The following is a 12,740-nucleotide window of genomic DNA, read 5'->3' as shown; positions in this document are numbered from 1 at the left end:
CTGCAAGATTATGAGCATGAACCTTTGTAATAAGGTGATCATCAATCGCCCTTGATCTGGAGCTCCGTGAAAATCATGGGGTGAATGATTATCACAAAAAAGGTGGTGGATATTCCCAAAACTACATGGGAGAAGCTTGTTACACAGGGGACCACAGTCACAAAGAACATCATTTATAACATACAATGCTGTAATGGATTGAAATCTTGCAGCGCCTTAACCTGCATCACCTCATCCCCCATCACACTGAACACTGGTGCTCCACAGGGGTGTGTACTGAGCCCTCTCCTGTACTCACTCTACACCTACGACTGCACAGCCACTAACAGCTCCAACATCATTGTGTAGTTTGCGGACGACACTACAGTGGTGGGTCTTATCACCAACGGTGATGAGACGGCTTACAGGGAGGAGGTCAGCGCCCTGACCCACTGGTGTCAAGACAACCATCTCACCCTCAACGTCGCAAAGACAAAGGAGTTGATAGTGGACTTCCGGAGGTGCAGAGAAGTACACACCCCCATCACCATCAACGGCGCTGCTGTGGAGAGAGTGAGCAGCTTCCGGTTCCTTGGCGTACACCTGGCTGAGGATCTTACGTGGTCAGTACACACAAACAAAACAGTGAAGAAGGCGCAGCAGCGCCTCTTCTTTCTCAGGAGACTGAAAAGATTCGGCATGAGCCCCCGCATCCTCAGGACCTTCTATCACTGTGCCATTGAGAGCATCCTCACTGGATGCATCACCACCTGGTATGGCAACAGCACCGCCTACAACTGCAAAGCTCTCCAGCGAGTAGTGCGGTGCTCTGAACGGATAATTGGAGGTGAGCTTCCCTCCCTCCAAGACATCTACAGGAAGCGCTGCCTGAGGAAAGCGGGGAGGATCATCAAGGACTCCAGTCACCCCAGCCATAAACTGTTCAGACTGCTTCCATCAGGAAGGAGGTTCTGCAGCATCCGGTCCCGAACCAGCAGACTGAGAGACAGCTTTTTCCACCAGGCCATCAGACTGCTGAACACTTTATAGACACCTCAGCTTCACTACTGGAACTTCAACATTATGCACTCCACACTGTATATAAATGCCACTTGTTTTGCACATATTCAACTCTGTATATTTTATATATTTTATTATTATTATTATTATTATTATTATTTTATTTTATTTTATTTTTTTACTATTTAATTTGTAAAAATGTGTATACACACACACACACACACACACACACACACACACACACACACACACGTAGGAAAATATTTAGTATACACATCCAGAAATGCATACACTATTATATATTGTACATATATTTATTAGTTTCAGGTTGGCCATTCTTGTATTTTGCTCGTTTGTGTTGTTGTGTTTGCACATCTCTGTTGCTTGTGGGGCTCGCACACAAGAATTTCACTCGCATGTGCTGTGCCAGTGTGCCTGCACATGTGATGTGACAATAAAAGTGATTTGATTTGATTTGATTTGAAGGCACACGTACAGGCCAATCACAAGTTTGTCAGTGAACATCTAAGTCAGGGGTCCCCAATCCCAGTCCACGAGGACCAGTGTCCCAGGTTTTAGATCTCACCCTGGGTCAGCACACCTGAATCAAATTCAAATTCAAAATCAAATTCTAATTTTATTTGTCACGTACACAGTCATACACAGTACGATATGTAGTGAAATGCTTGGACAACTGCTCGTGACCTAAAGAGAACAAAAAAGGAAAAGGCTATGAATAAGATAGGAAATAAATATGAAAAATTAAAAAGGGTAAATTTAACTAGGAAGGAATAAAATATAAATTAAGGTTAAAAATGAAATAACTGTACAACACAAATTAGAATGAAGGGTAAATTTAACTGGGAAGAATAAGATAAAGATAAATATATAAATTAAAGTTGAAAATAAAATAACTGTACAACAAAATACACAATACACAATATAGAACTATATAAGAATGTATGAAGAAATCTAAATATAAATAAATATATACACAATAACAGCAGCTGTACAAGTATTAACCGGAAATGAAGAATATAGTGACCAGTGTTGTGCAAAACCAAAGTCCAGAAAGTCCAGTGTGTGTGTAAGAACCATATGTGTGGGTCAGTACTGTGTGGTGGTGTGATTGTGATTGAGAGACCGTATCGCCTGCGGGAAGAAGCTCCTCCTCAGTCTCTCTGTGTTGGTCTTCAGGGAGCGGAATCGCTTTCCTGACCTCAACAGAGAGAACAGTCTGTTGTTGGGATGGCTGAGGTCCTTCACGATCTTCCTGGCCTTGGTCCAGCACCGCCTGCTGTAGATTGAGTGCAGGTCAGGGAGCTCGGAGCGGATGGTGCGCTCAGCTGACCGCACAACCCTCTGTAGAGCTCGTCTGTCCTGCATGGTGCTGTTCCCGAACCAGGTTAAGATGTTTCCCGCCAGGATGCTCTCTATGGTGCACGAGTAAAAGTTCCTGAGCACCTTGGAGGGCAGTTGGAAGTCTCTCAAGCGTCTGAGGTGGTAGAGACGCTGTCGGGCCTTTTTCACCACGGTGTTGATGTGACAGGACCATGACAGGTCCTGCGTGATGTGAACTCCGAGGTATTTGAAGCTGTCCACTCTCTCCACTGGGCACTCGTTGATGACGGGGGTCTGGTAGTTCCTCTCCTGCTTAGTGCTGAAGTCCACTATCAGCTCCTTTGTCTTACTGACGTTTAGAAGGAGGTTGTTCCTCTGGCACCAGTTCTCCAGATTCCTAATCTCCTTCAGGTAGGCCGTCTCGTTGTTATCAGAGATCAGGCCCACCACGACGGTGTCGTCAGCAAACTTGATGATGGTGGTGGAGCTGGTAGTGGCCACACAGTCATATGTGTACAAAGAGTACAGCAGGGGGCTCAGAACACACCCCTGGGGGGCTCCAGTGCTGAGAGTGGTGGAGGCTGAGACATGTCCGCCCATCCTTACTGCCTGTGGTCTGCCAGTTAGGAAGTTGGAGATCCACTGACACATAGATGAGCTGAGTCCCAGATGCTCCAGCTTGGTGGTGAGTGTGGAGGGAATTATGGTGTTAAATGCAGAGCTGTAGTCTATGAAGAGCATTTTAACATAATTCCCCCTTCTAGTGTCCAAGTGAGTGAGTGATGTGTGGAGGAGATGAGAGATGGCATCGTCTGTGGAACGATTTGGACGGTAAGCGAACTGTAGTGGGTCCAGTGTGTCTGGTAGTGAAGAAATGATGAAGTCTCTGACCAGGCGTTCAAAGCACTTCATCACTACTGAGGTGAGGGCTACAGGGCGATAGTCATTGAGAGAAGCAGGGTGGGGTTTCTTCGGGACAGGAACAATGATGGACTCTTTGAAGCATGTGGGGATCACCGACTGAGATAAAGAGATGTTGAATATCTCAGTGAACACAGGAGCTAGCTGGTATGCGCAGTCTCTTAGGATACGACCTGGGATGCCGTCTGGTCCTGCTGCTTTCCTGGTGTTCACTCTCTTGAAGGCTCTCCTTACTTCATGCTCGGAGATGACGAGCACGTTTCCGGTGCTGGTAGTATCTTCCTGTCTGCAGCCGTTAGCGCCGCTAACACTAGCATTGTTGGAGACCTTAGCTGCAGCCTCGAAGCGAGCATAGAAAGTGTTCAGCTCGTCTGCCAGAGTCACGGCCGCGTTCGTCATACCGGTTGTTGGTGCTTTATAGTCCGTTATTGTCCTTAGTCCCCGCCACAGGCTCCTAGAGTCACTCTGTTGGAGTTGTGACTCTAGTTTCCTCCCGTAGCGCTGCTTCGCCTCTTTCACCACCCTCCGCACGTTATATGACGCGGCTTTGTACGGGTCCATGTCCCCCGTCATGAGTCCCGTGTTGTAGGCAGCGGTGCGGGATCTCAGAGCGTCGCGGATGGTTTTATCCACCCACGGCTTCTGGTTGGGAAACGTTGTGATAGTCTTTGTCTCCACGGTATCATCCGCTAGTTTCCCGATGAATCCCACAACCGCTTCCGTAAACACGTTGACGTCATCGTCGGAGCTGTTTCTGAACATGCCCCAGTCTGCGTCATCGAGTGCGTCCTGTAACGCGGCCACCGATTGATCCGTCCAGCGCGCGACCTTCCTCTGAACCGGAACTTCCTGTTTCAGCCTTTGTTTGTATTTTGGCATGAGGAAGATGGCGGCGTGATCAGATTTGCCAAACGGGGGGCGGGATTGTGCCTTGTAGCCGTCCTTGACCGTAGTGTAGCAGTGGTCCAGTGTCCTTTCACCCCTGGTGGGGCAGGTGATGTGTTGATAAAAGTTCGGCGCTGCGCGTTTGAGGTTGGCGCTATTAAAGTCCCCCGTCACAATAAGCGCAGCGTCCCGGTGTTGTGTCTGATGCTGTGTGAGTGCCTCATGCAGCTCGCATAAGGCGGTGACCGTGTCCGCTTGTGGTGGAATATAAACGGCACTTACAATGACCGATGTAAATTCCCGAGGTAGATAAAAAGGACGACACATGATGGACAGTAGTTCCAGATTTGGTGTGCAGGAGCGTGTGAGAGGAACAACGTTCGCACTGTTGCACCAGTTGTTGTTCACCATTAAACACACGCCGCCTCCCCTTGACTTCCCCGAGTCCCGTGTCCTGTCCATGCGGTGAACCGAGAAGAACTCGGCCGGCTGGATGGCGTGGTCCGGCACCGCTGGGTTCAGCCATGTCTCGGTGAAGCAGAGGAGATTGCAGTCCCGAATGTCTCTCTGGAACTTTATCCTGGCCCTGAGGTCGTCAAGCTTGTTCTCCAGTGACTGGACGTTGGCGAGCAGGATGCTAGGCAGAGGTGTGCGGTGTGCACGAGCTCTCAGCCGACTCGCTTCCCTCTAGGCCGCCGCCGCTTCCCTTTGTTCTCCCTCGAGATCTCACTCGGCCAGCTCGGATCCGGAGTTAAAAACTTCGAATTGTGAGTACATTGTATACCAATAGAAACAAGAGTGTCACTGTCATACCTAATGTACCCAATGGTGATGATTTTGCCGATTTAGAAACGCTGAAAACTAACTTAAAAAACAAAGACAAAGAAAAAGTGGTCGGAGCAATCGTGACGGCAGCCGACCTCACCGGCGCCATCTTATTTAGTGCATGATTAGTTCTTTACCAGGCCTCTGGAGAACTTCAAGACATGTTGAGAAGGTCATTTATCCATTTAAATCAGCTGTGATGGATCAAGGACACATCTAAAACCTGCAGGGACACCGGCACTCGTGGACCGGGATTGGGGACCCCTGATATAAGTGTTTCAGAGAAGGCTTGGGAGAAAGTGCTGTGGTCAGATGAAACCTGTGTTGTGGATGAGCTTCACTTTTTCACCTGCCTGAACTAACTCTATTTTTGGGTAATAATGTGATAGCACTGCCAGCTGTTGCTGTTCTTCTTCTTTTCCTTCTTTTTCTTCTCCTGCTTCATTTTCTTGCTCACCCAACACAAGATCAGTTCACAAGTACATTTCTCACTGATTATTGTACTTGAGATGGCCAAAAATCTCATCAGCTGCATTATGTTTAGCAGATGTGTTTATGGTGATTTATCAAATGTCACGATTTAAAAGTCTGAACAAGATTATCCCATCGCCCACCAGGCAACGCTTTGAATATCTGCTGTTGGTTACTTCTGAATGAAGCTACAGAGCCATAAAAAATAAATGTCTAAAATATGGTAATATGTGCTTCTAAATGACATATCTTATGCATGAACACAAAGCAACTGGGACATACTACCTCAGGCTTTATAAGATAGATTTGCAACTCAACTTTTTATCCCTTCTTACTTATAGTAGAAACTGCGCTCTTTTTAGTTTATTGACTTATCCTTTAAGAAATTTAGCTTTGGGTGTTTTCTTCTTTGTTTTTCCCTTTTTTTTTTTTTTTAAGCAACAGATAAACAGATAATGAAAGTTATTGATTCTTGTAAGTTTAGGTCTGTTCTACAAACAGCATTAATCATTAGCCGGTCTGGATCACTCCTAAACCGTCTTAATCTGGCAGTTCCAGTGTGATTTTTATCCAAAGCCCTCTTGTGCCCTATCCTTGATTTTTTTTCAGATATTGTCCACGAAAATCTGAAGATGGGATCTGACGGGGAGAGCGATCAGGCATCAGGAACGTCTTCAGACGAGGTCCAGTCTCCGACGGGCGTCTGTCTGAGGAACAGGGTCCACCGGCGAATCTCCATGGAGGTGAGACGTGCAGAATCCCGACACACATGCACACACTGTAAATCATGTAAAAACAGCTTACGCTGCAAGTCCACATACCACGCTTCACCTCCTCTCATCTCCTTCTGCTCGTCTTCTCCACTGCCTCAAGTGATTTGGGAGGGGGTTGGGACAGATTGTTTCTCGGCTAATGGGTTCTAAGAGTCGGGGCGTCATGATACTGATAGCAGCCCTGCTCCCTGAGGACAAAAGAAGAGGCTGGTAAAGAGACGAGATAATCTGTGCTGGTTACCACAGTGATTTTCTTCATGTCAGCTGTCTCCACTTGAGAGCATGCTCCCCTTTATTCTTCTTGTAAAGAAGAATACAATTATGTTGTGCTATTTTAAACAACTGTGTGACATGTATAAGTGAGTAGTACTTGTAGCATTTCAAATGCAGGGGTGAATTATAATACAATATAAAATGTATTAAAAACAAGCATTAGGCCAATTTTGTTGCATAATCATTTTAAATGACTCCTGTTAGTAATCTCCTTATTTTCTCATTCATATTTTCAGCTTTCGCCACTTTTTGTTTTTCTTAATACCCCAAAGAAAGTTATTTATACATGAAAAACTGGCATTGGTGTCACCCAGGATAGATTAGAATTAGTCCCTTACGCAAGCTCAGATAAGAAAAAAAACAGAAAAGAGGGAGAGAGCTGAATTGAAACAGATCTCATGATTATCAGGGGATTTTTATGCCTTCTAGTTGTTTAATTTTTCAGTGGTTTTGTAATCATTGAACCCTTTTACTGCACCTGTTATGGTGTTACTCACTAGTAAGTTACAGAAAATCTCTTCTCTCCTAATAGAATTAAAGCAAATGCTGACTTTACCATAGATTATGTGCACTATAAAACCTATTTGATATGTTTACTTGTTTGGCTTTTTTTTAATCTGGGGGAATATTGATTTGGAAAGGAAGACTGAATTCACCTGGAGACCCCCTGCCCCCTGCTGGTCAATGGTAAAATATGCCAGAACCCGCCATATCACCTTCCCTGATGTATGCTACCTCTCACAGAGATACACATGCACACTGACCTGTTTTTCACCCCTTTTAAATGTTAGTTTCATTTGTGCATGAAATAAGTGGAAATCGAGGATGTGGTCAAAGACAGCAGATACGCGTTACATGAGGGTAAGCGCACTGCTCTTCTTGTGGTTCTTTGATGGCGGAGGTTTTCATAAAGTTGTCTCAGCAAAGAGGTTAAGAGCACAGCGAAAGCTCGGTCACCTGGTCTTAGTAAAAGATAAACAGGCTTTTGGTTTCTCACTTGTGAACCAGCTCTATGCCTGGGTAAAATCTGTTTCCTATATTATAAAAGCAGTATGGGTATTTTCTTAACCCATTAAACTGATGCTTCAGAAGTCTACAAAGTCTTTGTGTTGATTCATTCTTAAAGAAGATGCACAGCGTAGTTTAAATAGGAAGCTACCTAAAAATCGCACTAGCCAATGAGATATCTCGCAGTATGAAAATGAGTGTTGTAGATCTCAGAATGAATGAGTTGGTTCTGTCCCTTTGTCCACACTCCACCGCCTCTCCACCAAGTTTCATTAAGTTTGACCTGATCAATTTTGTATAACTCTGCTGACAAACAAATGGTTAGAATATTGGCTTTTGGAGAGTGCAGTCCTCCCCCAGGGTCAGTGCCCTATCTTACACTCATTAAGAAACCAATTCACATCTTCACCACAGTTTAATAGGGTCTTCCTTGGCTAGGCTGCCAAGCTTCAAGCAATTGGCTCACAGTGTTGCTGAGAAAGTTACATGTTTACCACTTCCATAAGAGTGTAGGTAGCAGGCAGGTGCTGCTAATTAGGTCAACTAAAAAAAAAGAAGATCATTTTCAATTGTGAGCACCTCTGGAGACATTTTGGTAGTTTGTCCCTTTGTGTTAATACTACCAGTCTTCCCATTGTAGTTGTGTGGTTAGACAGATCTTGTGAATCGAAATGTGAGGCCATCTTTCTGACAGCTAAACCTCGGCCCACGTGAAATCATGCAGCAGAACGATGATTCCGAGCATGACAGCAAATCTACAACAGACTGAAAAAGTAAAGAGTCGAGGCGCTGTGATGTATCACACCCAGACTTCAACCTGATTGAAATGTTGTGGTGGGATTTGTGTGAACAAATGCCCACATAACTCAGTTCACTGAAGCAGCGTTGTAAACGAGTGGACCGAAATTCCTCCACAGGGATGTGAGAGACTGATAAAGTCATACAGATAACCATTTGAGGGTCGGAGAGTAAGATGGCGCCGCCATTGCGTGCAATAGGTCGGCAGTATTATAGTGTGTACCTATTTTTTCACAGAACTGCAGTCCTGTGAAAAACTTTCTTTTTCATGACTCTATCATATATTGACACCATCTTGATGGAGGACAAATTTTCCTTTTACAAGATGCATATGTTGACTATGATCAGACTTTTGTGGGAACTCATAATACTAACTTATTCTCCGAGCAGTCTCAGAAAACAAAAAGCTGTTGTCATGAGAGGGAATAATTTATTTGCGGTGAGGCCAAACTTTAAAGGTAAGTACAGAGATGGGAGGTTTATGCACGCTGTATTTTTAATCCACTAAATGTTTTTTTCCCCATTACATCCATCAGCATTATGTAAGCTCGTCAGTGTCAGATGTGGTGTTCTTGACTTTGATCCTGGAATAGATATGATCTGACATCCAGAACACTTTAGATGTGAGTTGTGCAGTATGAGTGCAGATTGGCTGTACGAGCTTAACGCAGGTACAGTTTTATAATCATGTTGTAATCATGGTGTTGTTTTTTTACCAGCAGTCACACTTCAACAGGCCGCCTCTTATTTTCACCTTCCATAAGATGGTGATCGACCTGTTTTTTGTCGTCTCTGGGAGTAGGAGGAGAAGAGGACGAGTTATTTTAGAAGCAGCAGGGATGTGGGTGGATTCTGCAGGGCACATTGTCTTGTGCTGCTCACTGCTGAAACATGCCCTACACAACATACAGACGACACTTAACAAGTGTCAGCAGCACATGTGTGATCTTGTTACACAGGCTAACTTTACGGTTTCTTTAGGAACGTTAGATAAAGACTTCTTTATATATGTGTGTGTGTGTGTGTTTTAGGACCTCAACAAGCGCCTGTCTCTGCCTGCTGACATCCGAATCCCTGACGGCTACCTGGAGAAGTTGCAGCTTAGCAGCCCACCCTTCGACCAACCGCTCAGCCGACGTTCACGCCGAGCCTCGCTGGTCAGTGTGTGTCTGTTTGTCTCTGTTCTTTTACTGCTTTGTGGCACAAGCAGTCCTGTTACCAGACACCCTCTGTGCCGGGTTTCCATGGTGATTTTCCTGGTACAAGCCCAAGATGGATTAATCTGTAGTCACATGCGCTCACCTCACACTTGTAGCCTATAAAATTAGATCGTAATGCTCTGCTGCGGTGTGGTTATCATCACTGACAGGGAGATTCGTGGTCATCGTGAGTTTGCCTTTGAACGTTTTTTGAAAGATTAAATGTAAATAAAAAGGTTTAAAGACGGTAAACACTCATAATTAATCGCCTTTCATTCTTCTTGATATCGATTCTTCTTGTTTTTTGGTTTTTTTTTTTGGTCAATCCCTGAAGACATGCTGTCAGAAACCAGATATGATAGAAAATGTTTGATTCATGCTGCTCTGTGGGCACACATACATGAAATATTCATATGTATCATTATTCATTCTTAGTTTCTTAGGGGATTATCTTGTTCTTGTGCTTTGGAACTACACTTGTTGGTGAGACTGGGTGCATGATTTTGCTACTGAGTTTGTGAGAGATCTGTGGGCTGCTTTGATTTATTTCTTCTGAAGGTCCTGTAATATTAAATATCAGTCCAATTTTTGAGAAAAAGATTTGACTCTATTTTTTTTCTGTTGCACCAGCCAAGTGTAAGGGTCTTTACTAAATATATAAATATTACTGAATATTTATATGTAATACGGACAGATTTCTTTTTTTAGCGAGTGATCAATGTGAGCTCTTTACTTCAGGCTTGAGGCTCCAGGTGTTTTTTTTCCTCTCTTCTGGGCTCTTTTGTTTAGAAGTTATATACCTAATATGGTCATGTTCAAACATGTTGTTGTCTTAAAGTGATAGGAGCTAAAACAGCCCATTTCAGACTGGATGAACTGCATCAGTATAAGATAAATACAGAGTATTTTTAACTGCGCTTCATGCACTGGTACTCTGTAAGGGTCTAGAATAAAACTGGAATAGGACGTGATCCTAATGGGCCCTTAATTGCTTGACAGTTTGAAAACCTTTGATCTAAATCATATCCTGCACACGTGAACTTTGGGTCTTTCCCTCTGAAAGAAAAAGTATGATGTGGGTTTTGTTGCAACATTATTAAAAAAAACCTGCTACAAATAACTAAAGTTTGAGTGTACATGATGGGTTATGTAAAGATTTGAGACGCCTTCGGTTTTCTGAAGGGTGCGGGGACACAGTAAGATGGTGCAGCAGGAAAACACCTGCAAAGCCTGCTCAAATGTGAATGGTCAACAGAACGCAGACTGCATTTGTTTGCAAGTGTCTGTTTGCAGAAATGAGTGCAATTAATATGCTTAAATTCTTCTCTTCCTTAGTCAGAGATTGGTTTTGGAAAGTTGGAGACGTACATTAAACTGGACAAGCTGGGAGAGGTGAGGAAGGCTCAAGTTTCCACATGCACTTCACAGTGTAACTTTGCTATACAGTTAAATTAATTAAATTAATGCTATGTGTTGCTTTCAGGGAACTTACGCCACAGTGTTTAAAGGACGCAGTAAACTGACTGACAACCTGGTGGCGCTGAAGGAGATCCGGCTGGAGCATGAGGAAGGAGCCCCGTGCACAGCCATCAGAGAAGGTTAGCAGGTTTTATGTCCTTTGATACATCAAAGTTCTGGTGTTTCATCTGGAGTCTTGTGTAGCAGTTTAGCTCAGCCATAGTTGACTACAACAAGACGTGACACCCTGAGAGAGACAGCTCGAATGTGTCAATGTTACATTTTAAACCTTCTTATCTCTAAAATAAATTCTGATTTAAAATCCTTTGTTTTATGAACTGTCCTTTTAATTGGTGTTTCATTTTCCTGAGTCAGGTTTTGTTATATAAATGTTAAATGTTTCTGTCTTTGTAAACATCTTTGTGCATCTGTAGTGTCATTATTGAAGGACCTGAAACACGCCAACATTGTGACGCTACATGACATCGTTCACACTGACAAGAGCCTCACACTCGTCTTTGAGTACCTGGTAAGATTTGTTGAATGACAGAGAAACAGAAAAAGAAAAATGGTCTATCCGTTTATAGACTTTTTGTACATGTACGTCCTGTCTAATGGTGCCACCTCTTCTTGAAGGACAAAGACCTGAAGCAGTACATGGACGACTGTGGAAACATAATGAGTATGCATAATGTGAAGGTGAGGATGATGTTTTTTTTCCCCATGCTATGTAAAGTAAACTCTTTTTTTTTTCAACCCTTCCAGCTTTGTTATATTTTCTGTGTGTCTAACAGATTAAACTGTTTTGTCAATTTTTCTATATAAATTCTCCCAAGAGTCTAAAAGCATCTTTTGGTCTTTTCTTCTGTTTGTATTTCCATCACATCAGGCAAATTAGATCAGAAAAGCATAAACATAAGTAATGAAAACATGAGCTGACTTATTAATAACATCAAGCCATTTAAAAATACCTTTCCAGATCTTCCTGTTCCAGATATTGCGAGGGCTGTCATACTGTCACAAAAGGAAAGTTCTCCACAGGGACCTGAAGCCACAGAACCTCCTCATCAATGAGAGAGGAGAACTTAAACTGGCTGATTTTGGTAAGAGGAAGACCAGCAGGAGAGGATCTTCACAGACATAATGCTGATTTGTTGTGTAAAAACCCTTATGAGTCTGTGGTGGCTTTGCAGGTTTGGCCAGGGCCAAGTCTGTTCCAACTAAAACCTATTCCAACGAGGTGGTGACTCTTTGGTACCGACCTCCTGATGTTCTGCTGGGATCCTCTGAGTACTCAACCCAGATCGATATGTGGTATGTAGCTTATAATAACTACAAATAATCCTTTTTATGGTTTTAAACTGCTATCATCACTAATTAAATGCTGAATCAAATGGCTGCTGGTAATGCAACACGTGTCCCTTGTAGTTACAAACCCACAGGGAATTATGACCTAACTAAACAGCACTCTCTACTGTACTGCACTTCTTATTTCATTCTTTTTACTGCAGCTGCTAATGATAACAGCTTTTCATTTGCTTTGGCTTGTGTATGAATAAATAAATAATGTATGTCTGAAGCCAGAAATAAGTTTTTATCAACTTCTGATTTGAAAAACTAAATTTTAAAGGAGAAGCACGGTTATAAGTAGGAAGAAGGTGAATACTGTAGGCTCCGATGTTACAGTAACTGCTAGTTATTCTTTCAATTTCATGGTGCAAAAAAAAAACTTTAAGAAGGTAAATGACAGTCAACAAAACACCAGTCAGGTGTCAGGTATGAATTGAGG

The 12,740-nt window shown here is 43.3% G+C and overlaps 1 protein-coding gene across 2 annotated transcripts in view; it reads left to right on the top strand.

Moving 5' to 3' along the window:
* The window catches only part of cdk17 (cyclin dependent kinase 17), a 54,724-nt gene that overhangs the window by 35,728 nt on the left and 6,256 nt on the right, over window positions 1–12,740 (top strand). For both annotated transcript variants that reach the window (XM_085251911.1, XM_085251912.1), the window contains exons 4-11: window positions 6,052–6,185; window positions 9,326–9,451; window positions 10,829–10,885; window positions 10,977–11,091; window positions 11,386–11,480; window positions 11,588–11,650; window positions 11,931–12,054; window positions 12,145–12,265. In XM_085251911.1, coding sequence (XP_085108037.1) covers window positions 6,052–6,185; window positions 9,326–9,451; window positions 10,829–10,885; window positions 10,977–11,091; window positions 11,386–11,480; window positions 11,588–11,650; window positions 11,931–12,054; window positions 12,145–12,265 — 835 coding nt within the window. The remainder of the gene's footprint in view (window positions 1–6,051; window positions 6,186–9,325; window positions 9,452–10,828; window positions 10,886–10,976; window positions 11,092–11,385; window positions 11,481–11,587; window positions 11,651–11,930; window positions 12,055–12,144; window positions 12,266–12,740) is intronic.

Source organism: Mchenga conophoros, linkage group LG17 (genome assembly GCF_057382185.1).
Source record: "Mchenga conophoros isolate Kocher_MC1m ecotype Shallow Benthic linkage group LG17, M_conophoros_male_GT1.1, whole genome shotgun sequence".
Taxonomy (NCBI): Eukaryota; Metazoa; Chordata; class Actinopteri; order Cichliformes; family Cichlidae; genus Mchenga; species Mchenga conophoros.
The sequence above is the reverse complement of the archived record's forward strand: the minus strand, read 5'-3'. Positions and strand labels throughout refer to the sequence as shown.